This window comes from Anopheles gambiae, chromosome 3 (genome assembly GCF_943734735.2).
Source record: "Anopheles gambiae chromosome 3, idAnoGambNW_F1_1, whole genome shotgun sequence".
Lineage (NCBI taxonomy): Eukaryota > Metazoa > Arthropoda > Insecta > Diptera > Culicidae > Anopheles > Anopheles gambiae.
This window is the reverse complement of record NC_064602.1, coordinates 89,346,557-89,374,080: the sequence shown is the minus strand read 5'-3', so window position 1 is coordinate 89,374,080 and position 27,524 is coordinate 89,346,557. Positions and strand designations below refer to the sequence as shown.

Here is a 27,524-nt window from a genome sequence, read left to right as displayed (position 1 = left end):
GTTTTCCGCCGAGTAGGGCGAGTGCTGAACACGAACCTAAATGTGCCATCCGTTTAGGGTAGTGTCTTTCAGGAATAGAATGGGCGAGTGTGAGCAATTTGTTTGGCGCTCGGTGTTTTTGTTTTGTTTTTTTTCCCGTTGTCTGTTTTGATGAAGTTAATTGTTTGATCCAATTAAATGAGGTTAGTTTGTGCACAAAGTTGTCAGTGCGCTGTTGCGATGGCAAACCCGCTCGCAGTAGCCTGCACGCAACCTACTAGCAGGAGTGTAAATTGAAACCCACTGCTAGTAGGGGCAGTAGGCTTTGCGCTTTTGCTTTATTGCTGTTGACAGTTCGCGGACGAAAGTTTTTGCTGGCGTGATGGCGTGGGATTGATATTAAAGAGTTTTTTGTGTGTGTTAATGTGAAAATTAGCTTCAAATTATGGTGATTAGAGTCAGAATATTTCGCTACAATGTGCTAGTGTGCTGGTAAGTTCCCCATCAGCGAGCGTAGCTTTAGATGCCCGTAACAAACAGAAGCAGCTGGAAAGTGTCGAGCACCTATTGGAGAGAAAGATCTTCCGCTTTAGATCTTCCGCTTTAGATCATCCTCGTGAAGGTGTGAAGGAATGCGGAACCCTGACGGAATAAGTCAGCTGGAGTCGTTTCACAAGATGGGTGTCCTTGCCCTTGAATCGCCTCCACCGTCTAGCGTCCGGCTGGTGTCGCTAGCCGAGAAACTTTACACTCTTCCTCGGCACACACACTTATCTCCCAGTTTACATCTTGATTGGGTTGGTGTTGATATGTTTTTGTTCTTCTTCCACACATTTTCGTTTTAGCGAACGATCACGCCGTTTCCGTCGCTATCTTCCTTTCGCTTCAGCAACGGTGGAATGCTTGTGCACCATATGCGTCGCGAGACCTGCATGCTGAATGCCGGAAATAGGTCGCAGAGATGATAAATGCGTGCGATTGCTTAATTCCGTTATTGGTGCATTCAGTCAGCGCTCGCTCTTGTCGGCAGCGAGATGAGATGTAGACGTTTGGCAACAATAGGCATATGTCGTGCAGTGTGTGTGTACTTCTTCTTCTTTGGCACAACAACCTTTGTCGGTCAAGGCCTGCTTGTACCACTGATGGGCTTGGTTTTCAGTGTCATATTGATTAATTTTACTGTCCTTTCATGGGTTGAACCCATCACGGGCATGTTTTTAAGTCGTACGAATTGACGAATGTACGAGCGAGACCTCGAATGTCGTTGACAAGGTAGGTTAAAAGCTATGATTTTCTATTGAATTTTCATTTAAATGCTATTATTCAATTGGTTTCTTCGGACAGTTGAGATAAAAACCAAAAATGTGAAATTTTGCCTATGTTACTACCAAAGAACTGGAAAAAAAATTAATCTTTTCATACAATTGTCTCAGACATATCATCTTTTTATGGAAGCTAAATTAGTACCAAGCATTTTAAACAGTTTTGGAATGCTTTAAATGACTTTCTGCCACTAAAATAGCATCAGTGATCTGCATCAATAGCATTAGACTGGCTGCACCAATCAATTTGGTACTTGTGGAGTCAAACGTTGCAATATCTTAGGGATGAAACATTTTTACCACGTTCATATTTGTTTATAATGAACCTTAACTATACTTACCGGGATCTTCAAATAATTCGCATCAATGTCACCATTTTCTGAAGTCATGTCTCCTTTTTTTTGTTCTTATTTGACGTAACAACCATAGTTACGATCTAGAGGCATGCTTTGATTGTGAATAGGTTTGTCTGTCAGTGGCTTATTGATTAACCCCAACGTATGTTGTGAAATCCCACCAGATGTCAACTGTCGGCCTCAGCACAATTTTTCGATCGAAAAAATTCGATAGGCGCTCACGTAAAACTGACAGTATAACTATTTCTTTTATACTCCTAAATGAAGTTGACCCCCCAGGTAAACAATTTTTAAAATAATTAGTAAATAATGTTTTATCACTCAAAATATTGAAAAAGAACCAACACGTTTACCAACTTGCTTTTACATAACGTTTTTCAAAAACATCAACCTTGATTTACGGAATTTTTCTGATATTCGATTATTTCCGCAGCTCAATGCGTCGCGGATTTTGCCCCATACAAAGCGGAACGATCGAATTTTTGTAGTATAATTCATTTTGCTCGTGAGTGTCATGGTATGCCAGTATTCAAAAAGACCAGTAGAATGAACACCTTGACGGCGAAATGAGTGTCAAATGACACCAAAATGACAGCTGGATCTATCGAATTTTTTCGATCGAAAAATTGTGCTGAGGCCGTGTATCACGGATTGTGATCATTAATGAGAAACTTTAGCAATGTTTCAAAAAAATTGTATGCACAATTTGATGCGCTTTGTTCTTTTTTTTTAAATTCAATTGTAATTGTTGGCAGTGGAATAGTAAAATGCCCGTCACCTCTTGCCCGGTTAATAAATGTCATCCGCAACTATCTAGGCTATCTAGATAAATGCGCGAACGAGCAATAATTCACCGCCAAACGAGCTACGCAAATGAGCCATCAAGCTCTGCGGTAGAGCGCCATCGTCGTAGTGAAATAATCAACTCGAAGTAATAGTAATCACAATTACCCGACGTGAATGCGTGATGATTTTTAGGGGAAGGGAAAAGGAGACAGCCAACGAGACAATGTGATATTTAAAGTGGGTAGTGGGCAATGTGACGTAGGATGGTAAGTGATTTATTGGTAATGTCTGGTGCATTCTTCAAGTAATTTGAAAGTGCGTAGTTTTCAGTGTTCCCATAGATGATATCTAAAAATAGGAATTATTTCGAATGTATTAAAAATCATCATAGAAGATGAGAACAGGAAAAACCCCAACAACACACTCTTTTATGATTTGGTTCTATTTTGTAATATTTTGAATTTTTATTTCTTAAAATAGTTTTTGTGTTTTCTTTTTTTGTGATTTCTTCCATTTTTTGTTTGTTTTGTTTCGCTTGTTCTGCTTGTGTTTCATATAGTTTTAACTTACGCGCACCGCCTTCCCTCCTTTATTATTGCTCTTTTACGACTTACAAAAATAGTCTAAGGTTTGTTGTTGTTTTCGCTTGTGTATTTTACTCACGCCGGCATTTCCCAACTGGTGGCCTAGTGTCACTTTATTACTTTTCTTTTCTATCTTCTTTCTTGGTTACCTCCAACAAACGTTTTTTTGTTTTGCCTTTTTGCACAATTTGCTCCAATGCTTACTCTCGTGCTCAATTCGCCCTTTGATGCTTACACTGTTATACCCATCATCACTGGGGCAGGTTTTTAGTTTAGTCTTAGCCGCAAGTAAAGAATTCCACTAAATGCAATATGTAAATGTGTTGGGGGTTGGGGGCGGTGTATCTGTGTGTAGGTGAGAGCTTTTTTTTTGTTCTGGTGATTTGTAAAATGTTTGTTCTCCTTTTGCTGCTTAGTTATGTTACAGTATGACAGTGGGACAGGGCAGCGTTTGGTACAATTTCTGCTTGCTTATTCGCTTCCACTGCTTGCGTTACTCTCTATATATGTGATTTCTAGCCCTCCCCCCTTTTTGACTTCTTACGCCTTGCCTTACCTGTCGATAATACCATTAAAGCCATGCCCTAATGCTGTGTTGTTATTGCGTCAATGTAAATTAAAATACGAGTTTGCAAGTGACTGAACATGGTGCTGCGTCACTTTATACTATATACGCTTGTTTTCCTTTACCTTTTCTTATTTACATAGTTTCGGTACATTTTTGTTTTGTGTTGTTGTAATATCAGCACCGTCGTCCCCATTTTCGCATCCCATTATTTCCCTTCCTTTAGGAACTCTAATGGGTTATGTTTCTTCGCTCTTTTCATAACGTTTTCTCTTTTTCTCTCGCTCTCTCTCTCTCTCTCTTACTCTTGATATTTAAACAAATTAAAAACAAAACTCACAAAACACATAATCGTAGTAGGAAACTAAACATAATGTGGCTACACGTGCGAGCATCCAACAAAATCTGCCACTGGTAGTAGTAGTAGTAGTAGTAGTTGCTCCGTATTGGATTATAGGTTACATTTCTACTAAGCTCTGCTTTAGCTATTCATGATGATACCGTGTGGCTGGGAAAGAGGGATGGTTAGGTGTTTCTAGTCGAGCTGAATCATTCGCGTACGGTACTTTAAATCAATAAATTATCACAACTTGTCAGCCAACACGTGTGCTGCAAACGCCGTCCTCGCGCCTCGGCGAAACAGAACGTGTTTATTGGTAAGAAGATGGGTCTCCGAGGTACGGTGTTTTTACTAATGTAAGCCCCGTACATGCACAACAATAATTAACAACGAAAGTGAAGGACAATACAGAAAATGTACCAACGGGGTCTGGTTGGGTTTGCTTTGTGCGCCAAACTTAAAGTTTGTCACGGGTTTTTGGGCTTTTCGTGGGGGAGGCGAGGAACACCACAAGGAAAAAAGGAAAGCAATCCGGCGGCTTTTGTGTCGAATAAATAATTATCAAAACCATCTCGATCGAAGAAGGCAATGCAATTTTTGCACTTTTCTTTTTATTTTTTTTCTTCTTCATATATAATTTAAACATATAAGAGAAAACCGTTAGTAGTTCTTACCCCGCACCCCGTGGATACCGTGGATAATTCGGTTAAGAGTGAAAAGAGGGGTATTTCGGGGGGTTTAATTTAATTTTCAAACTTCACTTACGGGCTACACTTTGAGTGTTTGGTGTGTGTGTGTGTGTGTGCGGAAGGGAAGGTGTGTTTTTTGTAACGCAATTTAAATATTTCAATTCCACCCTCATGCTCGCACTAGATTTGTTTGCTTGTTTGTAGGAAACTGTCGGTGCACAATTATTCGAATTTAGGTTTTTTTTTAGTAAAATAACAACAACCAAAACAACTCACCCCCGGCATGGTTTTAGTACGTTTCCAATTTTCTATTTTTTCCCGGCTTTTTCTTTATAGTTTTTTATTGCTTTCCTTTCTTGTTTGAGTTGTGTAACCAAAGAAGTGTTGCATTTCTAATGTGTTCGAAGAGGAGAAAGAGGGTTTTTTTTCCTTCAATCTGGGTTGGTTTGCTCTCTCTATTTACAACAATTTACAGACACTAAGTGTTTGTGTACAATTTATCATTTAAGCAGTGTGTTGTGAGACATGAGTTAGTGTGTCTATTGACGTTTGTAGGTTTGGATTTGAATTTTGAAGGCTATAAGAATTTTTATTTAAATGAATGGTGTGAGTGAGATTTATTGTGAGTTAAAAATGAGTCTTGAGAAGAAAAATAAAATTCATTAAACTTCATTTTTTCGGCAAAAAGACTGTAAGGGAGTTTCACTCACATTTTTCTCTGGAAAAAGACTAGACACACTTAGCGTCCTGGATCGTCGAGTCCGTCGCCATAGCAGCGGTTATGGTCTCTTTGGTAAGTGTAGTGACACATGCTTCAGTTTTCCAGTAAGAAAAATAAAACCAAATGATTCCAATTGCACAAACTCTGCCGGTGGTGCTGGTGGTGGTGCGATGAAGGTTGTAAAAGTTTGTGTTCGAGGGATGGTTGCTTTGAGAGCGGTTTTAGAGGTTACTCTGCCTAAAAATGCCTAAAATTCTACGTCTATATGTACAAGGTACTCGCTCTCTCTCTCTCTTCTTCTCTCTCTCTATCTCTCTCTCTCTCTCTCTTTCTCTCTATATCTCGGCTGTCGCCTATTCCTCGGTGCCACACTATGACATCCCATAGTGGAGCGGGTCGCCGGACCCGATTGCTAACTGTCACATACCCTGATCCAAACCGGGACCACCGACTGCAACGCCATCACCCCCACCGCCGACCTCCACCGGGACGCGGCGCTCGTACAGGCCGGCGGCGGCAGTGGGAAGATACTCGCCACCCACCAAACGTCACTGATCGTGCACTGGGTGTAGCGCCTTCCCACCATTGCTGTCGACGCTGCCCACCGTGCTGCCGTTGATGTTGTGCTTCACCTCCAGCCCGTTCACCATCTTCTCGATGCTTTTCAGCTCGGAGGGCGAGTTTGAGGCAGGGGGTGGTGGTGCTGGCGGCCCGAGCGACGCCGGTGCTACTCCCGGCGCCATCATGGAAGCGGTTGAGGGTGGTGGTGGTGCCTGCCCGCCGGGTGGTGGTGGTGGTGGTTGTAGCGAGGACGGTGACACCATGCTACTGTTCGCTCCCGGCGGCATGTTGGCGGCCGCGTTCGCGTCTGCCGTCGTCGGCGAGGTCGGATGTTGGGTGGGCGTGGGCGACACGGAGATGGGCCGGGTCGGGGGCGAGTTGGAGGCGGCCCGGGGATGGGGGCTGCTGCTGAGGCTGCGGGCGCCGGCCGAGTTCGAGCCGGGCGTGACCGCATCGAACGCCGACCCGAGCCCGGACGGCAGGCTGTAGGGCGAGAAGCGGTGGCCTTTGAGGCCGTGCAGCGGCGAGGTGGGCGAGTGGCCCGAGTAGTGCCCGAAGAAGGCCGGATGCTGGGCGGCCAGCGCGAGCTGCGCGTTGAACAGCAGGCTCGGGTTCATGGCGGCCGCCGCCGCCGGGTTGTGCAGCAGCGACAGATGGGGCGGCGGGTAGAGCCCGTGCGGGTAGAGATAGGGCAGCAGGTGGGGCGGTGGATGGATCGGCGGCCCGACCGAGATGTTGGGCGACGGGTAGGACGTGCCGGCACTGCTGGACGACTCCTTCGGGCTGCCCGAGGTCGGACGAAAGGCACCTGTGCTTCCTGACACGCTGTCCGAGCAGTTCGAGTCGCTGCCGTCCCGCTCGTTCTCGTCCGACTGGAGGCGCCGGCGCATCGCTTCCTCCGCGCGCTGTACGTCCTCGAAGTTGAACCATCCTGGGAGGGGAAAAAGCGTGGATACCGGGTGGAGGGGGGGGGGAGGAACAATAACAAAAGAATGTTATAAACATGTTGGGGAATTTATTGAGAGTCTTTCGGGAATGAAAGCCGATTTAAAGAGTGTGAAAAAATAAATAAAACGGGCATGTTCACCTACCTGACGCGTGATGGTGCATCTGCTGGCTGAGCGAGAGCAGCGGGCTTTGCGGTGGGCCGACCACGTCCAGCAGCTTATCGTCGTCGTCCAGCGCTGATATGCTATTTGTTCGGTGGTCCAAACCAGCTGGACCGCGCGAGGAACTGACCGAGCTCGGGCTGAGCTTGTCCCCGTCCGAGCTTCGCTGTCCCATGAGCGATTGCCTGAAAGCAGAGCAACTGAAACCCGTACTGGTTAGCAAGGGCCTGCATTAGAATACTTGAACATTGCAAATAGGAAGGGATGGGAGAGTTTTGTTTTGTGCGACTAATAACGGTGGAAATGACGATATTCTCAAGAAGTTGGTCGATACGTAACGGAGTTCGATTTCGTGATAGTTGTTCTCAAGCTCATGTTGGATTGGTAGGAATTAAGTAAGATCTTTCTATATTAGTAAGATTCCTTCACATATTGTTGTATAAAATTAAATGCCAAAAAGACGTATTTCTATTTAGAAGGATTTAACCCATCTTTATTTCAATCATTGAAGCAGCTTCAGTGCTCAGGGCAGCTTCACATAGTACTCGTTTGTGTGTAAGCTTGTCTAGTGTCAGTGGATATTTGAGCCCATGAGTCTCTTTCTGCAACGATTGCAAGAGACTCCCGCGTGATCTATGAACATCTGAATGATCTCATGAAGAATTCTGACTTTAAGGCACCTCAAGGATGGTTAGGTTGAAAAATCTTCTGTAATCATTGCTATTAGAGGTAGAACTATCATTTTCGTACCTTTACCTCATTAATTTAATCATCATAACAACTCCATTCGTCTAACTTACTGCTCTGCAAACGGGTCACTATCTGTACAATATTGAATCGTTTTAGCTCTCTTTCATAAAATATGTTCGACTTGTTTTGCTTTGTTTGACCAACAAGTTATCCCAAACAAATGGAAAATACCAACAAACAAACCGTCGTTCTAAACCTCCTTGTGGTGAGTGACTGCTGTTTCGCAATGCGTTCCTTGTCACCAATGCTTCAGAAGAAATCCTTCCCCTTAGTGTTGTTCCCTTCAACAAAACATCTTGCTGCTGGGCATTCTATCAAACTGCGATGACATTTATGACCGGTTCAAACGCTTCGGTTAATCGCGCTTTCGTCATTGTTAGGCGCTAACCACCAACCAACCAACAACAACCCATTACCCCCCCGAAACGCAAAACGACACCAAACAATTCTCAAACTGGCACTATTGTTGTTCTTGTTCGGAGTTCTACGCTTAGAGAAAGAGTGACGTCGACACGGAGAAAATCATTGCCTCATATTACGCCTCGGGCGAATCTCGAACACTCTCCGCAACGGGCACCATCCTTCACGCCGGGTGCCAATTTGTTGCTCCGACAGTGTGCTTGTGTGTAAAGGATGAGGACAACACACACAAAAAAAAACTACAAATCACTCTCCGACCGGGAGAGCAAATTTAACTGCGCAGAAAAACTGAACCCCTCTGTCAAAGGGGCGCTGGGTGAGAGCATTTGAATATGTGGCGCGATGTGGCGAAAAGGATACGAAGTCGGTACCTAATTCATTGCTCTAGAGGCAATCTCTCGCCGTCAGTCCGCAAGACCCCCGGGGTGAGACGGGGTATAATCGTTTGACGGTGATTCGGTTTGTCGGGTGCCTCGGAGTCTGAGTCAGCTCGAGCTCTTGTTTGTCGCGAAAAAAAGCCTCTTGCCGCTGTAGCATGATGTAGCATAAAATCGGACAGGACAGCAGTCGCCTCGAAACCGGAAGTCCCGTGGAATCGCGGGAATCGGTCTCGGCTTGCAAAACTCCTGTGCGACGAATGAAAGATGATAAATGGGCACGTCACGCGACCGGAACCTCGAATCAATTGCCATTCCGCCTGCCGTACGAAACTCTGGTGTGGTGCCACACTGTGTGGTGTCTTTTTCATCACCTCGGTGGTTAGCGTCGTTTTTTTTGGGCAGTTGTTTTACTGTTTTGCTAAAAGCGTAATAGCTCATCCTTCCAAAGGACTAGGACTGCTGCTGGTACTGCAGTTCGGTCATTTGTCGGGTTACTGTTTTCGGATTCCTTTCCTACTAGAGTGTTAGATCCGATTTGATACACACACGCGCACGCACATGATACCATAAATCTTTCAACAGAGAAGTGTCTCTCTTTTTTTTCGCGTGTTCGTGCCTGTATCCAAATTCTAGATCGTGCAAGAATCGCGTCGCGTTGAATAAATAATCACACCATCAAACTGGCACGCACTCGATAAATGTGCGTGACGGATTTTGGACGGGTTTTGTTTGTTGGTTTGTTTGTTTGCGTTTGTCGACTTGCGTTTTGACCCCTCTTTCGGCCCACGTCCCAACTCTTTCCTTGCGGCCAGTTAACCCGTTCTTGTCTGTTTGCTCCCCAAAAATGTCCGTCATATAACTATTGGAGGTTTCACCCGCCCTTTCACACGTCACACCGGGTGATGATGCCGGAAAATCAGGTGAATAAAAGCAGAAGGACCTCAAACGCTCACGCACCGAAACCAACTGTTAACTGCCGCTCATAATTTATCTCCTGCGCCCTCCACTGCTGTCAACACACACACTAAAATAGGAATAGTAAGGGGAAAGGCAGCCGATCTAAAACGGATGGATGTAAACACCACCGTTTTATTGGGCCCACTGCCATAAAGTAACGAAAATCACACGCATCCGTGCGTGACACAGAAAGGGTTAAAAGAGGTGGAGCTGGTCGTCTCGAGTTGGTCGGGTCTCAGCTGGCCCATTTCCTCCCGTAAGGGAGCTCTCGCACTTCGCACGAAAGGTGCGGCAATGCAATCAAGCTGTGTGTTTTTGTGCGACTTTGCGTTAGATTGGTCGCAGGTCGTATTTGCATTAAACGTTCGGGGTTTGTCTATGCTTTGTTACACCAAAACGGTGGTCATATTTTTTCACTCCTTTTTTTCCTCTGTTGGGAATATATATTTTTATAGGTTAGTGCTCAACACTTCAACGTAATGGCTGGGCGGGTTTGACTTGCTAAATGGTAGGGGAGGGTTTTATGATTCTCACAGCGGCAGGAATGTGCTCTTGTTGGTTTTGGCTTATAGTGTCACGTAAAATTGGAAACAAAGCGAACGCCATCGCTAATCAATAGCCGTGGAGTAGTCAAAGGATATAGATGAACCAACAAAAAAAAACAGGGCATGGAAAAGGGTTAGTTTATGTTTTCTTGGTCGAACGAAATCAACAAACAGTTGGTCTAGAAGAGTTTGGATAGATACGGATTGAATTTGGCGCTATCATGCTAAACTAATCCAATTCTTTAGAAATGCTTCAAATACAAGACCGTAATTTAATAAGTTTTGTACAAAAATAATTCTTTATTCCAGTTTATGAAAACTCATTTTGTAATAAGATTTTATCTTGATAGTTTGGGGATGAATACGAATGATTGGAGCTAAGACTAATTTTTGATCTTTATAATGTTGTTTTGTGCATTGATCTGAATTGTTTTCATTTATTCTTATGGATTTAGGCTTCAAGCATCTCAAACTTTGCCAGATGTAACATTTTACCAGAATTAACTATTTTCCAAGAAAATATGTCTCTAAAACCTACAAAATATTACCTTTTTCATTCAGTTGACTAACTTACAAGAACTTAAGAAAAGACAGTCTACTAATAACGAATCAATGCACTAAATTGATACAGTGAAATCTCTCTAAGGTGAATCATCAAGGGCCCGTCTGCTAAGAGCAATATTCGTGTTGAGGAAAATCTACTGAAAGTGCTGGTACAAGGTATTTAAGAAATCACGGGGGATATTTGGCATTCTTTGACCAAAATTTGTATGAACTGTTACCTAAAAAAATCGTGTTACAGAGGACCTAAAGCCAAATCGCTTATGCAGCTTAGAGAACATTCGCCTTACAAACAATGTATGGAATATGATGGGTCCGTCCAAATATGCATCTTAAAGAAGCAATTAATCGTGAAGAGATAACATTCAATCCTTGTGTTCAAATATCTCATAAACGATTACCAATGGCTAATTTTGTTGAATAATGTGTCACTTTGGTGATATTATCTGATAAGTCCATAATATATGTACATTCAATTGCTGTATTGTACACATCATTGGCATGAAATACCGATAAATTTATAATTTACGATTGTAAAATGCTGTTAAACTGTTAAAAAACCCAAAAGTGTCTCAAAACTCCAACCAACAGACAACAACAATAACACATTTTTCGATAACCAGATAACGATAGCGCAACATTCAGCTTCATTAATGCAACCAATAAAGCCTAACCGCATCAGAATCACATTTATCAGCCACCGACCAAACCACTGACCGACTCGGCCACCTTAATTAGAGAGCCGGGAAGATTGAAACATATTCAAATAAGCGTCTGCCCCGGTTTTTCCCTCATTCCCCACTCATCACTTTCTCCACCGCTTGTTTCCCACTCAATTGCGCTGTGCTGCGCACCGAAACCGATTGGTTGGCCCGTTGGTGGCCAATTTCTCACTGAATTAAACACACACACACACACACACACACACACACACACACACACACACACCGGATCGGCGTCAACCCAAAGGAGGTCAGAGGACGCCGACGAAACCCCCTGAAACCCCGTCACCGCGCCCCGCAGGATGATACATTGTTCGGGTGCCGCCGACGCCGTCCTGAACTGTCCGCCCGATGGATAATGGATTGAATTAGAGCAGGGTATAAATTTTACACCCACGAATCAACGCTTCCAACGCCCACTAGCCGGAAGTTGGCAGGCCGTCGTTTGGTGGACCGTCGGTTTTGCATGTCCCGGAAAGGAGACAAAGAGCAAGAGAGAAAGAGAGAGAGAGAGAGAGTATCCTGTTGTTCCACGAAGCTAACGAAGCATTGGATCGGCACCACCCGGGGACCTGACACAGAACCGATACTACGGGTAAACCTTGTAGCAAATGTACACAATATCCCGCTTTCTCCGTGTTTCCAGAGCGCGGGGCCTGGTTTTTGCAAATTTATTGCACCGTGCTCAACCCCCGGTGTACTCGGAGGATCCAAGCGGGTTTCATTGTTTGCACGGGTGGATGTCCCGGGTGGATTTTAACCCGACAAAGGCGAGCGGACCAGAAGGGAAAGAAGCATGGCATGTGGGGGAAGAAAAACAACATTCGCGCACACAAAACACATCGGTGGTCTTTTCCGGTGGTGCACCAAATTTCCGCCTCCCGAATGAAGTAACATCCTGTGCCGAACGTTGGGGGAAGAGCCGTTTTCGGTGGCTTTCGATGGAGCTGGCTTGCTGTGGTGTTGGTTGGGGCCGTTACAAGCACACACATTGCCCTCATTGCTGACCACTCCACAGGACAGGGTTTAGAGTGCGCGTTTTGAAAAAGTTCTCTAATCAACCATCAACCCACCAAACCCTTCGTAGTTGCGCCGGCCAATCTTTCGAGCTGGGTGCATAAATCAGTACGGTGTTGCAATCACGCCACCCGGGAGAGGAGAGGCGGCAACATACTTCACCGAAACGATCCGAAAAGTAAACATAACCTTTCCGTTTCGGGGGGGGGGGGGGGGGCACCAAACCGGGAAGAGAGGAGAGAGAGAGAGAGAGAGCAGCGTGTTGCAACTGGGCTGGCAGCAAGACGGCGTTCAAGGCGTTCATCACACCCGGGCACGCTACGGATTCGGACTCCCTTCATCGAGTACTAGAAGCCATTGAACCGCGGCTAGTACGTACCGAGCGGTCGGGCTCGTTATCACGATGAAGTGTATGTGTGTGTGTATGTGTGTAAAAAGCTTATACACTGGGTGTGGTTTAATTTGCCACCAATTTGCATACTACATGAGCTCTGGATTATTTTATAGCTTGGGCGCTTGGGCCACCGCGGCCACCGTGTGGAGGGCGAGAGCTACCACACCCCATGGTTTTTTTGTGTGTGTCGTTGCTTCCTTTCTGCGATGATCTAGCGTCTTTTTTCTCTTAAATTTTGCAACCTAACAACCTAACCAGTCTGATGTGTCGGAAGGTCCACGGGGGAGCGGGACTACCTTCCACCTACTGCACTGCTACCTTGTCGAGTGCTGAAAATTCAATGATCTGTGCGCGTTCAGCGTGTTCAACACACTCGCTTTAGATTAGAATGAGTCGGTGAAATTTCCCGCAAGTCTAGGTGGTAGTGTTATCTTGCTGGCTTGCTGGGAGTATGCGGAGTTTTTAGAGCACCGGCTTGTTACTTCGTTATCCCGGGGAAAAAAGAGCTGTAACGCCATGTTTCCACTTTTAAGAAGCTGACTTCAGTTGTTAGTACCTGATATACTTCAAGAACAGAGATGGTAGAATAATGCTATTCTTATGAGTTGAAATACGGTTGTAGAGATGATTCTGCTGTGACTGGGATACATCCTTACAATCATTTCAATTAAGAATAATCTTTGAATGACAACTGAAATTGTTGCTTCGTAGTATTGTTTATGAAGAAAAAGACACAACTTTGTTGATTTGGAATCATGTTTTGTTAAGTTTAGTGTTTCAACTAACTTAGTTTTAAGGTGCAATCTTGTCCGTTGTACCGTAACAGGGTAATAATTGTCTTTAATTTGGAATCGCTTCTAGATATTTATTTCAAACGCCAGTTTTAGACTAAACAAGAGCAAAAATATGAGTAAATGTACAGAAAATGGTATAAATAATAAAATGATTCTAATTTGTAATACTAAACCAGTACATTTGCAAATTGAAAATATTATCTTTATACTGATAATAGTATACAGACTAAAGCAATCATGGAACTTAATGATCAAAACTATGTCTCGATGAATAGTTTGCCAAACATTGTTATGGCATATTCATAAGATAAACACCATTTTAAAATGTTTTATTTTTCAATGATCATAGCTGAAGCAATTCGTTTAAACCATATTTGAAAATGTCAAAATTTACTTTACTTCAACTGCTGTGAGAAAGATTTTCAATAAAATTAATTGAATCTTCCCACACAGCTTGCATTAAAAGAGACATCGATCACTTTAACAACATCTATTTAGTGTCTATAAGCTCACAAAAGGTGCCACAACACCCCTTAGTAACCTTACCTTCGCGCATTAACCATGAATCAAATTAACGTCCCTTAATCCAGTGTGCAACATATCTCCCCCTTTGCCCTTCATTTTTGATCCTGTACACTCACTAACAACAATCACATAAAATATACTTTTTCCCAAAACAAACCGCTCCCTCCTTGCCTTTCCTCGTAATTGCTATCGAGCGCCCCCTCCCTTCGCAGGACGCGGTCGCATTTGTTCATTTGCAGCTAAACTGTTCCTCACCCGAACCCCTGAGCCAGGCGGACCAGTAAAGTTAACCAGTTTTGTTGCCATAAATCTTCCCGATTGTCAACACACCAAGCCGGGGAAGTGAACAACAGCTCAATTCAAGACGGTGGCGCGTGTATCCATTACGGCCAGCAGACGGCGACAGCCGGGAGGAAAACACGGGAACACATCCTTTTCTCGGTATCACCATCATCACCATCATCCTAGTCATCCATCGCAGGGCCGAGAGTGAGTGGGGTCGTGAACGATTGTAGGGTGAGTTTTAGAAAATACGTGATACTGTGAAAAACTATTACGATAATTGACAAATATCACTTGAACGGTTTCCCCTTTTCGGCTCATCCGGATGTGGGTGAGCTGGCCGAACGGAGAGCGTCAAGGGAAGCATTATTCGTGACACGTGCCACTTTGCGCACGGGCTGGGAAAGGCAAAGCAGCGCAAGGAGCGGGTTTTTGTTGCTTATTTTCGTGACAAATTTGCAACGCGGGTGGGTCGGTCGTTTGGACGGAAGTTCCTGCTGGAGAAAGGATGGTGACTGACTGGGCGAGAAAAACCCGGAACATCATGCTGCATCTTGTGTAGAGGACAATTCAAAAGCGATTAGTTTGCCCGGGACCAGGAAATGTCTATCGAAAGAAAAAGCGCTTTTCCGCTTTGGAGTCGAGAGAAACTGCAGTCTCATTTTTGCTACCATTACTTGAAAACTGTGTAAGCACGTGTCTTGTTTACTGAGCGTTGTCCTCCATGCATCGTCCGATAGTTGTTCGACACACGGTTTTAGTTGCTGCAAATGCTAACACACATTCACTATCTTCCTACACGATTAAAAGCTCTTTAGCATTCCCAGCTCGAGTGAGTTGTTAAAAATTGCTCAACTAAACGAATGTCGATTAAACGTTTGACCCATTTCTTTCCCCCCGCAAAGCAAGGACCAAAGTAATGCGCTTCTGCTCTGCACAGAAAAAAAACTGTAGCTTTTAACAACATAATTCCATTGCCATCGCCCGATTTCGTCCCCTTCATACGCTCCATAACGAAATTACGTCATATTGAGAGGCTCATTACATTGAACCAGTCACTCCATTATAAACTCTTCATTTCATTAGCGAACCAGCACACAGAAGTTGTTGTTTTTACAAAAAAAATGCATTGCAACCTTCAGTAAAGCGTGAGTTTGAACTACTAAAAGCTTTTTAATTGCGCGACGAACGACCCCGGCCCCAGAACGAGCTGCGAGCAGCTGCAGCGGAAGGTTGCCTCGCACTGCAATGGTCAGTGTGACATTACGCGATGGTTCAGTGTTGCCTCAGGGGGTGGCATAAAGCCATTGCAGACTATTTTCATGTTCAGGTCGAGCCGTACTTGTGTGATGAATTTGATCCTATTTGTCCCTTTTTGCGTTCCACAATGCGACATGCCACTCGCTTGTCTCGTTGTGTTCTCAAATTGAAGGTAAAGCATCATTTAATTGAGCCATTTTCATCATTCACTGCTCATTGGGTGACATTAAAGGGTTTCAGCAAGAGAAAGACTACATAAAATCGTCGATAAGAACTGAAACACGTACACACTTCACTAAAAGGTTGAAGAAGGGAACAAACCAGCATAAGTAACCTTTTATTTCAATTTGCGTCAACCTTAAGCTCTACCGATCTGATCCATACAGGACACTTGAAATTGCTTCGCCGTAACGTAGCAAGACGGAAAATTCTCCTGCAGCACAAGACGTATGAATGTGACGCCCGACCGACCGACCGACCTGACTTGGTTATGTCTGCCTTGTAATTTTCACATTACCGCCCAGCTCGGCGGGAGGCGTTCACCCAAAACGCGCTACCACCAACGCCTTTTTTGCACGAAATTGCTTTCCGTTTTCTCCCCCCCCCCCCCCTCCGTCCCGTCAGCCCTGCATATGGAGCGAAAAAGTTCAACACACCACATGTAGCCGACGATCACGGTCCTGGTCTGCTAATCTTTATTTATATGTATTTATGCATTCTAGAGGTGTTTCTCGGGGGATGGGGCGCGGTCGGTGCAATTTTCTCGCTGCTGCGGCTCGTTGTATAAGTCAATTGGCGGTTCGGGAAAATTGGCCTGTTTATACGGTAACGGTTGGCGTTTGAAGCCCAAACCGTCGTCGTCGGCACGGTGGTTTTCTTTTATGTTTTATGGGGACGACTTCGTGTGTCGGTGTGTGTTTTGGTACTGGAAATGAAGAAGAAATCTATTTCCACCCGGCATGTGTGCTGTGAGGTGAAAATTGGATAACACAGGGAAGCCAATGAACGAGAAAATTGGACACCTGAAATTGGCTGTTGAAAAGGAACGCTACCGCTTATTGGAAAATAAGCTTCTGTGCGGGAAGTCGATCGATAAAAAGGAACTTATTTTTTGCATTTATATTCCCAACAATGTGAGTTTTAAGAAGAAGAAGAAAAAAGGTATAAACTCCGCAGATATTATGCTTGGAAAGGGTTCATTTACTTTCATAATTTAATAACCGGCCGTTGGTCAATGTTGAGCTCATCAAACCGATCCTCCCAATAAGCACCCACAAGAGAATTACAAATAAACCAGCATCTGATAAGAAGATGTTGTTATCAAGAAACAAAAAATAACCCCAAAAACAAAACCACCAACATGTTCCGGGGATTTAGTTCACAACCTCCATCCCAGGGGTTCAGAACGAATTAAAAAGCACCCTCCCCACCCGAAAGTACTCCCCTGGGACTGCGGGACGGTTTTGCAAAAATTGTGCAAATGTCCCCTGATCCTTCCGGACTTACACACACGCACACATATCTTAATGCGGGACATTTGCCCGAACCAGCAGCAATCAGTCAGGTAGGGAAACGGGGACGGGACTAAACACATCCGTTCGCCCCTGCCAAATGCCGGATGTTGCTTGACTCATCCCCGGCAAAGAGCCGACGGAACGGTGGCCACGGGGCTTGTAATTCGATTCGATTTTTCAACTCTCCCTATCAAGGGGTATACGAAGGGACGCTGCATACTGTTTCCCTTTGATTTTTAAGATGCGATTTTATCTGTTTCTTTCTTGTCTTGGCTGCCTCTCCCACTGAATGCACTAAAAGAAGTTGTTAGCCGTCTTCGGGGTGGACTTCACTGCTGCGGTGAATGAAAATCGATAAGACTCGGAGAATCGACGGTAGCGGCGGCTAGAAGAGGATTACGTTAAAAGACGATCGGTCAGCGATTAGGAGTGTCCATAATGTCAGGGCCCTGTGCTGCCGCTGCTGGAATTGATTGCTTCGGTGCGGGTTGATGGCATGAATTTTGCAGCCACCCCGACGGTCAAGGGACGTTAAAAACCAATACACCGTGCCGTTATCGATGCGTGCCCGGGGCTCACATCCCGATACAAATAGGATTAGAAAGGATCTGATAATTGATATCGAAAAGGTGGTCGGTTGTGGAGGACTGGACCTCATGGTAACGGTGTATTGAGCCTTGTTTTTTTTTTTTTTTTGCTGTTTGGTTGGGCAAAGAGATCCGTTTCATCTGGTCGTTACGGGTCGTTTGGTGTGTTGGATTCGGAGGGTTTTGTTTTTTGCTTAATCTTCCATCCGGGCATCCGGGCTTTGGTTCGAGGAGAAGCGCATCGAGCACACACTTGCGTTTCGGGGCAGCAGGTTAATTAATGTCCTAGACAATGCGACGAACCGAAGCAAGACCAGGCAAGCAATCACACACACACATGTGGGAGATTTTGGGAGATACTTGAAGAAATGCTCAAGTGTGTCAGAAGCAGTTCCACTACTTGACAGATCAATCAACCTCGGGCAGAGGACATGCTTGGAGGAGAAATACTTTATTTGAAGAGCTATTGAAACAAAGTCCAGAATTTGATCCCTTTTTAGCACAGAAGTTCTTAATGTTAACATTCCATAAGAAACTGTAATATAATTTCAAGTTCATAAACGGTGCTCTCTATTGGAACCAATTTTAATGAGGCATTTCTTAACGTCATCAGAAAACAGTGCACCACAACCACACAGTAGAGTAATCTCCCGCAGTGTCCACGAAGCTCACGCGCTGCATGTCTCTCTCTCTCTCTCTCTCTCTCTCTCTCTCTCTCGACCCGGAGCAAATTGCTGTCTTCCTGATGGGGCAGTTTTAATTAAATTACACAAAACATCAATTGAATTTTGCACAATCCAACCGACTTCCCACTCGGTCCCGGTCCTCGGTCCCCGGACCATCCATCCATCCGGTGGATTTATTCGATTTACTTCCACAAATCAACATGTCTCGGGCGCAGTTGTTGGGCAGGAAATCATTGTTGTTTGCCATTGGAATCAAACGGTGCGGTACGTACAAAAAAACGTGAAAAACTTGTCACCATCTGTGTGCCCGTCGCGCTTGCCGTCGATGGTCGGATGTGATGTCAGCGTGTCGTGCTGTTAAGTTGAAATCTGTAGAGATGCACAAGCGCGCGCACACGGGTGTGTAGGTGTAGGGTGTACTGTTTAATGGCTGATGGGGTTGTGTGGCTGTGAGCTGTGCTCGGACAACAATAGGACGGTAAATGATGTAATGCATCAGTTGAGATGACAATTTTACGGTCGTAAAGGTAGAGCCGAAACGGCAAAGAACACATCTTGTGCCTGTGGTGTTGAATTGGTGCAAAATTAAATAGCTTTTGCGTGTTATTCAGTACCTTTTTGGGATAAAATAATCACCAAATGTACGTTAAATTGATTTAGAAATAACAAATGTTTTAAAATCTACAAATGAGACTATCAAAAACTTTTGAAATAAGAGAACATGAGAAACGTTTCATGGTACTAATACCCCAACACTTCTAGCTGCACATGGCAACAACATTCAATAAACCCGGATCAATATCATTACCGCTTAGTGGTAACAACTTAACTCCCTGAACCCCTTTTTTCTCTACTTGCTTATTTCCAAATTATCCCTGCATTCTTGCCCGCTGCGAGAAGCTGTGGGAAATTCGACGATTAATGTTTCTTCCACTACCCCGTTCGCTACCCCCTATTCGAAAAAGCGATAATGACGCGGTCCGCTTCGCAAGGACGCGTCCCGTTGCTACACGAACGCACACAAAAAGGGGTTTCGCATCTCCGCAGCCTATGATTAGCAGCTCGTCGTGGCCGGGGCCGGGAAACGATTACCAGGGTGTCAAAATATTTGTCGCCACCGCCACGTCATCCGCCTGGCCGAAGTTTTGTGCACGAATGTTTGTGTCCTTGGAGAGCGAGCGCGCCGGCAACTCGTTATTTGATCCCAGAGTCCCGGGGAACTCGATTTGGCGCATCCTCCAAAAGGGGGAAGCTGGAATTTGATACAAATTCTGGCTCGTTGTTTGCCCGTAGGATAAGTGCGTTTAGCAATCTTTTAGCCACCGTCGGAAACCATCATTAGCTGGCCAATCTCCCGCTGCTAAATGTGTCCCGGCGGTGGATTAGTGGCCGAGCGAACAGAAAAGGGTGTTGATGCTCTGGTGGCGAACAGAAGTAAAGGAATTTCGAGGGAACAGGGAATTGTGGGATATGAGTCATGTGAAGACGAAGCAATTTTCGTGTGTAGGGGCCAAAAAGGCATCATTAAATATTTCGACACTTTTAGCCACACAGAGCCATACTCTGCATCCGATTGCAATTGTTTGCCATTGCATCAATACGGCCCGAAACTCTGATCGGTATCGTGTTCCATGTTTGCTTGGTATTTCAAATTTACACACAAGCTTCTTGCAAATCCATCTCTATCACGTTACAAATTGTATTAGACTTGTCTAGAGATAGACCCGATGCGTCAGGATGCTGACTTAACTTCTGTAAACACGTTCATTTCGAGCCTGTGCACTGGATACTGCAACCAAAAGGGAGATGGTAATTGATTTTCACACAAAGTGCACTATCCTGTGGGACTATCCAGGGCGCTTTCCTTCCTCGAAAAATTCACACCACACAATCACAGCAAGGCATCGGATTGTATGCCGATCCTGGATCAATCGAATCAATGTAAGCAAGCATGTAAGACAGGAAGGACGTAAAGCGATATCCTGTCAGGATGTCAGCACAAACAAATCAACCTTCTGCTCGGGGATAAAACATTATTGACGTTCAGGCTTCTCCCCCAGCGTAGCTGGAACGAGCTTGACCTTTTGTCTGTGTGTTCGTCGGAATATTGCTGAAATAGGGTCTTTTGCTTCTATACAAATCTTCAATATTCATCTCAGGCTTAGTGAGAGCGTTTCCTCTCCGGGAAGAATGGTTTTAAAGGGGGATACTACATTAAATTGCAATTTCCATTCAATTCTGCTCAATCTATGGGCATTCTCCTGATCGAATTCAATAGGCATTTGTTGTTTTTCGTACTGCTTCTCTATGCATTGTAAATTCAAACAAATGTTTCCAGAGTGTTCCTCAGTGTTTTGTTAGTGTTATAAACTGCGCTCTTCTGTTAGGAACTCCTTTTAATGTATGAGCATATCGTCATCATCACCATCACTAAAGTGCAAAAAGTATTTAAAATAAACTACTTACTTCTTTTCCCGTTTACCGGCACCAGTATCACGAAATCCTTTCGCAAAAGGATTATTATCTATTTTCAATTGCGTTATCTGCAAATGGGAAAAACAAATATCGGTTAGAAAAAAGGGCTCATTCTATTATTGCTGCAAGCAATTTACTTACTTTTTCATTTTGATATGCAGTTACGGCTATGAATTCGGTTTCCTTAAACACGTAGGTACGAAACGTCGAGTACGGTAGTTTCAGTATATCGTTCGCTCGAACTAAATGAAATCTAGGCTGGTACTTGTGCATCGAATTCAGGATTGTCTGTAAGTAGGAGAAAGGGTTGGAAAAGAAAGAAACAAGGTTAGTGAAATTGTGACCCATAATGACGTCAATTTTTGCTGACGAAATTGTTATTGTAATGATCTGGGACTGGGACGCTTTCTCGTTATAATTGCCGCGTGGCTTTTATTATTGAATCGTAAAAATAATGTATAAAATATCAAATTGTCGCAAAATGGCTACGCTTTGCCCAAACAAACCCCAACAATTCAGGAATGAATAAGAAAAAACTCCAACATTTTTACTACCTCTTCCGGAGTTTCTTTATCCACGTCGCCCACCAGCCAGGCAAAGATGAGTTTGAAGCGAACTAGAAGATGATAACAATGGCTCAAAAGTTGTTGCTGGCAGTAAACAAAATAGCAGCCATAAAGCCAACAAACTGATGGCTCTCGTTAGGAAGTGGATCCGGTGGTAACAAGACGGTTGAATAAACGATACTAAAGCTAGCGGGGACCACACACGCAGCATACGGTGTGAAGCAGGTGTACCGGAAGACCGACCGAAGGCTATTAAAATCTTTCTCCACCTGTTTTTTTGCCTAACGAGGTCAATGAGAAGCTGGACTAGGTTTTTTTTTTCTCGAAACATAGTTTGCATTTGTTTTTCGTCTGCCTTTTTCTAAGCTCCAGCCAGAACTCCCTTTTTAGTGGGCAATGAAACAAAAGCTCATTCATTGAGCGATCACTATACGGCGCGGAAGCATCCGGTGGTTGGTTGTGCCGGCTTTTCACACCATCCTAAAACGGGCAAACAACACCTCCAGCCCAAGGAAGGTTGCTCATTAATTCCATTACTTGATTAATTAGATTCGTTTCTTTATGGCCCCCAGCTTGGGGCCCGGTCTGTCGTCGTTGTCGTCGTCGTCGTTCGCTAAATCTGCTCATTTGTTTGCATCAGCTACTGGATGCTGTGTGGCAGGATTTGCAAGCTCATTCATCTAACGAGCCTGTGTCGTTGAGGAAGAATTTAAACTGACCACAAAACAACGCAAGCTTACCATCACCAGTAGCAGGTTGTTTGTTTTACCACCTTACCAAGTGTTTGTGTGTGCGGGGATACGTGTTAGGTAGGCCATTAGTTTGGGCACATCATCAGGGTGACGGGCTAATGAGACGCAAAGGTTGCTACCGGAGTTACGATGCTGGTGCGAGATAAAAATTCGCACCCTTTCCAATGCTGAGCTGAGGAGAAGAAGGCATGATTTGGAGGACAGACGAGCAATTTAATTTTAAAGATGTCATCAATTGACATCTACATTAAATTAAGATGCAGTATAGATAGCTTAAAAGACTCTCAATGCACTTATGTTGTTCCAAATGAGTACTTCTTCACAGAAGAATTTATGTATTTTAGATTATTTGATATTCTGTACATATATAGTGATTTGTATATTATTGACATTCCATGTACAATAGAATGATCTCAAAACGATAGAATATTTTTTGTAAATTGCAACCTCATAATCAAACTTGTTGGATTTAGCAGATCTTTGCAAACTGCTGTTGTCTAAGGTATTAGATATGAACAAATTATCTCCAATCAAATCTCCTTTATGCTCAACTCCAAAAAATTCACGTATTCCGTCCAGTCTTACACAGCAATTGAAGTCTACCCCAAGCCTCAACGCCATCCTCGTCACCAGTGGCTAAGTGGCACCAAAATGGTTGATCATTCGCCTGATGAAGATATAACGTTTATATCGATCCTCGATCACTGTCACCACCTCAACACGTACACGAAACACCACGGCTACTCCTTCGGCTTCTTCCAGCAGATTGTTATCAATCTTGCTGTTCCGATCTGCTTCCCACCAGCTCACCCTTCCCCTAAAAAACTGCTCACGAATTCGTTCGACAACGACGAAAACACCGAACGAAACTCCCGGAGGTCCCAATCATCATTTCATTAAGGCATCCTACACACACACTCAAGCACACACAGCGTCTTACAGAGCAAAACGCTCCTTCGTCCAACCGCTGCACACCATTCACGACGGCAGACAAGCAGACCTCAGAAATAATGATTAAATAATCATACTCCACTGGCGCGCCAAGACGCCAGCCGGACCAAAAGTTCAAGCGCGCGCGGGCCAGTACACTCTCCACTAGCCCAGTACAAGCGCGCCAGATGGGAGTGTGTGTGTGTGTGTGTGTGTGTGTGTGGTTTGCTGTTCGCATTATCTTGTTAATTTTTCCATCTAAAGCTCATTCGAAACTTCCTCCTCTCGTAAAACCGTTCCCGTTTGTGGGCGAGCTGGATGAAGAAAAACGTAAAAACAGGAGAAAACCCCCCCCAGGAAGATTGTGCGCGATGATCGCGTCGTCGAAATAATTTCGCCACCCCTAGCCGCCGCGGTTCGTGGCGTTGTCGGTGAACGTGTAGCTTGCTTTGGGTGTTTTGTGCTTCTTTTTCGGTGGTTGTTGCTGGTCGATAATTTAGTCGTTTTGAGGTTTCCTGCCCAACGCGGCCACCTTGTCCCAACCATTTCTCGATCATTTTTCCACTCGAGATTCATTAATTGGTCGGTTGGCGCTGGGGAAGCAAACCGTGGGAGGGAGGGAGGGATAATCAAGCGCGGCGAAACTGCCATTCGCCATTCGCACCGTCATTTTCGAGCTTCAAGTGCAGCACAAAAATGAAGTAAAAAACCACAGACACACACACGCACACATACTGACTTACACATACCACGCCCCCTTTCTGTGTGTGTGTGTGTGTGCGTGCTGAAGGAGGGGGGTCGAACATGAAACACCCCACTTTTGGGCCACCCATTGGAAGCACGCCAACTCTCGAGGGGCTCTCGAGAGCTCCAGTGTGCTTGGGTCCAAACCCTGCCGGAGGGCCAAAAGTCAACGTAATCGGTTTTCGTGTCTGCAAAAGTGCATGCTGCCTGTAAGGAGGGGGGGGGGGGGAGGGAGCGAAGCGAGGGGTTAGAGTATAACTTAGAAAGTCCAACCTTTCCCCCACAGCGGAGGCCACCCCATCGAGTATAAATGAGCTCGTTGAGAGAGTGGCTCGGTACGACCACCCCATAATCTGGTGGTCCAACGCCAAAAGCGCTTCCTCGCAAAAGGGAGGGCCTGGCAAAGGAAAGGAAGAAAGACAGGGGAGGTAGAAGACTCGAAGTAAAATGTTCTTCGTGATGTTGGGCGAAGAACCAACCTGCCTGGCTGGAAGGAAATTGGGGAAGAATTGGGGGAAGTAGGGATGCGCGAGACATTAATAACGTTCGTCGTCCGCCTTGGGTCGTCGCCGTACCGTTGAAGTCTGCGCACTGCACCGTCTCGCGCAAAACGCGTGAGCCCGATATCTGTTTCTCACCAACCAGAAGGGACCACCACCGTTGGGGAAGAAGGTTTGAAATCATAATTTCACAGCATCCTGCACCTCCTCAACCGGCGTGCGCTTTCTCATGGTTCAAACTTTTTTTTTGTTTGTTTTTTTTGACGCCATTTTAATCACGTGGAACTTCCTTTCCGTCGACCAGCAGGGCTAACCGTTTGATTGTTTTAGGTGAATTGGGTGCGCACGCCTCCTGTGACTTTCTTTTCCCCGAAATCGGTACGCCGCCCTGGTAAGGTCTTTTCCCCAGGGGGATAATTTGGGTAAGCTTTTCTAGTTAACCTTTGCTGGTTTTGGATTCGGGGCCGATCCGCTGCGGTCAATAATCATCTTGGGCGGGCTTGTGTGTCCGATGTCGAAATGGAGAACGATTTATCGTCCGTTAATGTTTCCAGTTCACGATCACGAGCGAGCAGGTGGTCACAATATTTTGTCCCGTGTCTTCAAAAATCTCCCGGAAGCTGTGGAATGTGCTCCGGAAGTGGCAATGGCAATGTGGGGGTAATTATTATGAGTAGACTTTCCGAGATTGGGCCGTAGCTACAACTCAACTGGGAAGTGACAAATTAGCGACCGGAGCGGAGATTACAGAAGAAGAAGCTCCCGCAAAGCAGCAGAGATGATTGGATTGTTTTTTTGGAGAGTTGATGACCATTTTGTGTTCGATTAAGGCTTTCGATCTTTGCATTATCTTCCCGGTGGAGCTAAATTGAAAACATGAAAAGCTCTTTGCGGTCCGGGTGAAAAAAAAAACGAAATAAAGAGAAAGACTGGTGTGGTCTGCCAACAGACCACGGGTTATGAGCAGTTCCCACCTCGCGGGCTTTGCCTTTTAACGATCCCGATCGAATCCGCAATCTAGCGGAGAAGAGAGAGATAATCGAAACGATAAAATTCTATGGCAATAACAAAAAAGAAACGTATTTGTGCAAAAATTTCCTCCCCAACAATCACCCAGCACCCAAGTCGCGGGGTTTCCCGGATCGCGGGGCCCGGAGAAAAGGCAAAGCAACGCGCATAAAAATGTCGTAAAAGCAAGGACGTGCGCGCAAGGAACGCACCAAACTGGAATACGAAGTTTTACGATGGATTAATTAACAGTTCCCTGTTTTCTTTCGCCCGCCAGCCAGCCAGGCAACGTTTGTGCGGTGACAAATCGAACTAAACCATGCACACGGACGCACCGAATTGCCTTAATCTTCCGAAACGGAAAGTGCACAATCCGACCACGTTGCAGCGGGTTGAAATTCCGGGTGGGCTTTACGTCTGTTTCGAGTGGGGCTTGTGATCCTTTCTTTTTTTTCCCCAAACATTCATTCACTCATTTTACTTCTTAGTCACTTTGAAATGTCCATGCTTCCCGCCACTACCTACCATGATCGAGAGGCTGACCACATTGACAGATGAAATAAAACGTATCAATTTAGTAGCTGGCTTGCAAGCCGAGGGAGAGAGAGAGAAATGCAGCAATCAAGTGCTTTTATTTCATTTTCTCTTAATTTGTGTAAGCTTTGGCTTTCGGTTGAATGGGCACGAAACCAAAAAAAAAAAACACACAAAAAAACTCGCCCCACACACAGTGCACAGGAAGAAGTGTTCTAGTGTAAAACAAAACACCAAAAAATCGAGCGTAAAAATACATTTACAAAGGACCGAAACCGAATACCACACCACACGCACGCAGTATCATTTCGAACAGCTTTGTCTGGGAGAAGGAAAAAAAAACACAAAAAACTCCCCGACGCTATCTTATCAGACCGCGCGCTGTGAGGTCCGGCTTCCGATGGACCTTTTGCTGGGGCCGCAACAGCCAAGACAGCAGCAGCCGGTTAATAATATTGTTTTAATCAATACGTAAAAACGGGTGATGCTTTTGATCTGTCGCCACCGGTGCATTAAGTGAAATGAAAAAAGTAAAACAAAACCGAACCAGAAGAAGAAAGGGAACTAATCGGAATCGGGAAATCGGGAATGAGCAGCAGCAGCAGCAGCAGCAGCACGGACTAGAACATGAAACGGGTCATAAAAAGAGTATTTTATGGGTTTTTCGGGGGTATTTGAAAGTAGTAAACGAGCGGAAGGCGGAATTAGCTTCAATAGCTACCGGCTCTTTGAATTTGTGTAACATAATTCCTAGCAATCTGATAAGAAACAAATTCGAATTTCAAAAGAACATTAGAGTACTTGTTTTTGGTACTTTGTATGAAGGGCACAGGAAATTGAAACTATAATACATGTTTATATTGAAGTTGCCAATCCTAAAAAGTGATCAATATTAAATCAATTTTGAAAGGAGATTCCTTATAGATTATAAGAGCACTTTAAAATTGGTAAAATATATATATTAGATTTTTAGGATAATTTGGAAATTGTTGCACACTACCCAATAAAGGCACACAGATTAAAAATGGCTGTATTTCCAAATTTGTAAAAATCATTGAAGAAAACTGAGATTTTGCTTTCGATATTGAGCATTTATGTTGCTAATATTTTATATTAAACTAGTCTGATTCTTATTTGCATATTCTTTAATTTTAAAGTGTACAAAAATAGAAATTGGAATTTTTGTGTGTGATGATTGGATTTTGAATAGGTTTTAAAATCAATATATACTGACTATTCTTATTAACCCTTTTTCTGTCTTTGATAAAGTATGAAAGCTATTTTTTAATCAGAAAAAAACGTATAACACAAATTATGTGGTTTTATCCATGTCAAAAATATGAAATACATTTGCTCTTGATTTTAATAGGCAAGTTACTCAATACACATATCATCTTTATGTTGTCTGAAATTCAAAGAAGTGTTCAAACCCTTTTTTCCTATTTAAACATTAGTCGTATTTAAAAAAAGCGTTAAATAATCAAATTCGATTCGAACACTAACAACATCAATATTAATTGGAGGCAATATTAAAAGGCTTGAACAACCCCACAAACCCTCTCATTGTAGCATCTAGTCACCCAGACTAGACCACCTGGGCAAAGCTAAT

At 44.3% G+C, this 27,524-nt stretch overlaps 1 protein-coding gene across 5 annotated transcripts in view; it reads right to left on the bottom strand.

Annotated features, from left to right (window-relative positions):
• Nucleotides 1-2,904: 2,904 nt before the first annotated feature.
• Nucleotides 2,905-27,524, bottom strand: part of LOC3291411 (optomotor-blind protein) — a 134,468-nt gene continuing 109,848 nt past the window's right edge. For 3 of the 5 annotated variants that reach the window (XM_061655792.1, XM_061655795.1, XM_061655793.1), the window contains 4 exons: nt 21,023-21,169; nt 20,873-20,949; nt 6,995-7,224; nt 2,905-6,834 (listed from right to left, as the gene is read on the bottom strand). In XM_061655792.1, the coding sequence (XP_061511776.1) occupies nt 5,891-6,834; nt 6,995-7,224; nt 20,873-20,949; nt 21,023-21,169 (1,398 nt within the window). In that variant the 3' untranslated portion in view covers nt 2,905-5,890. The remainder of the gene's footprint in view (nt 6,835-6,994; nt 7,225-20,872; nt 20,950-21,022; nt 21,170-27,524) is intronic. The other 2 variants (XM_061655794.1, XM_061655796.1) reach the window with 1 other exon arrangement.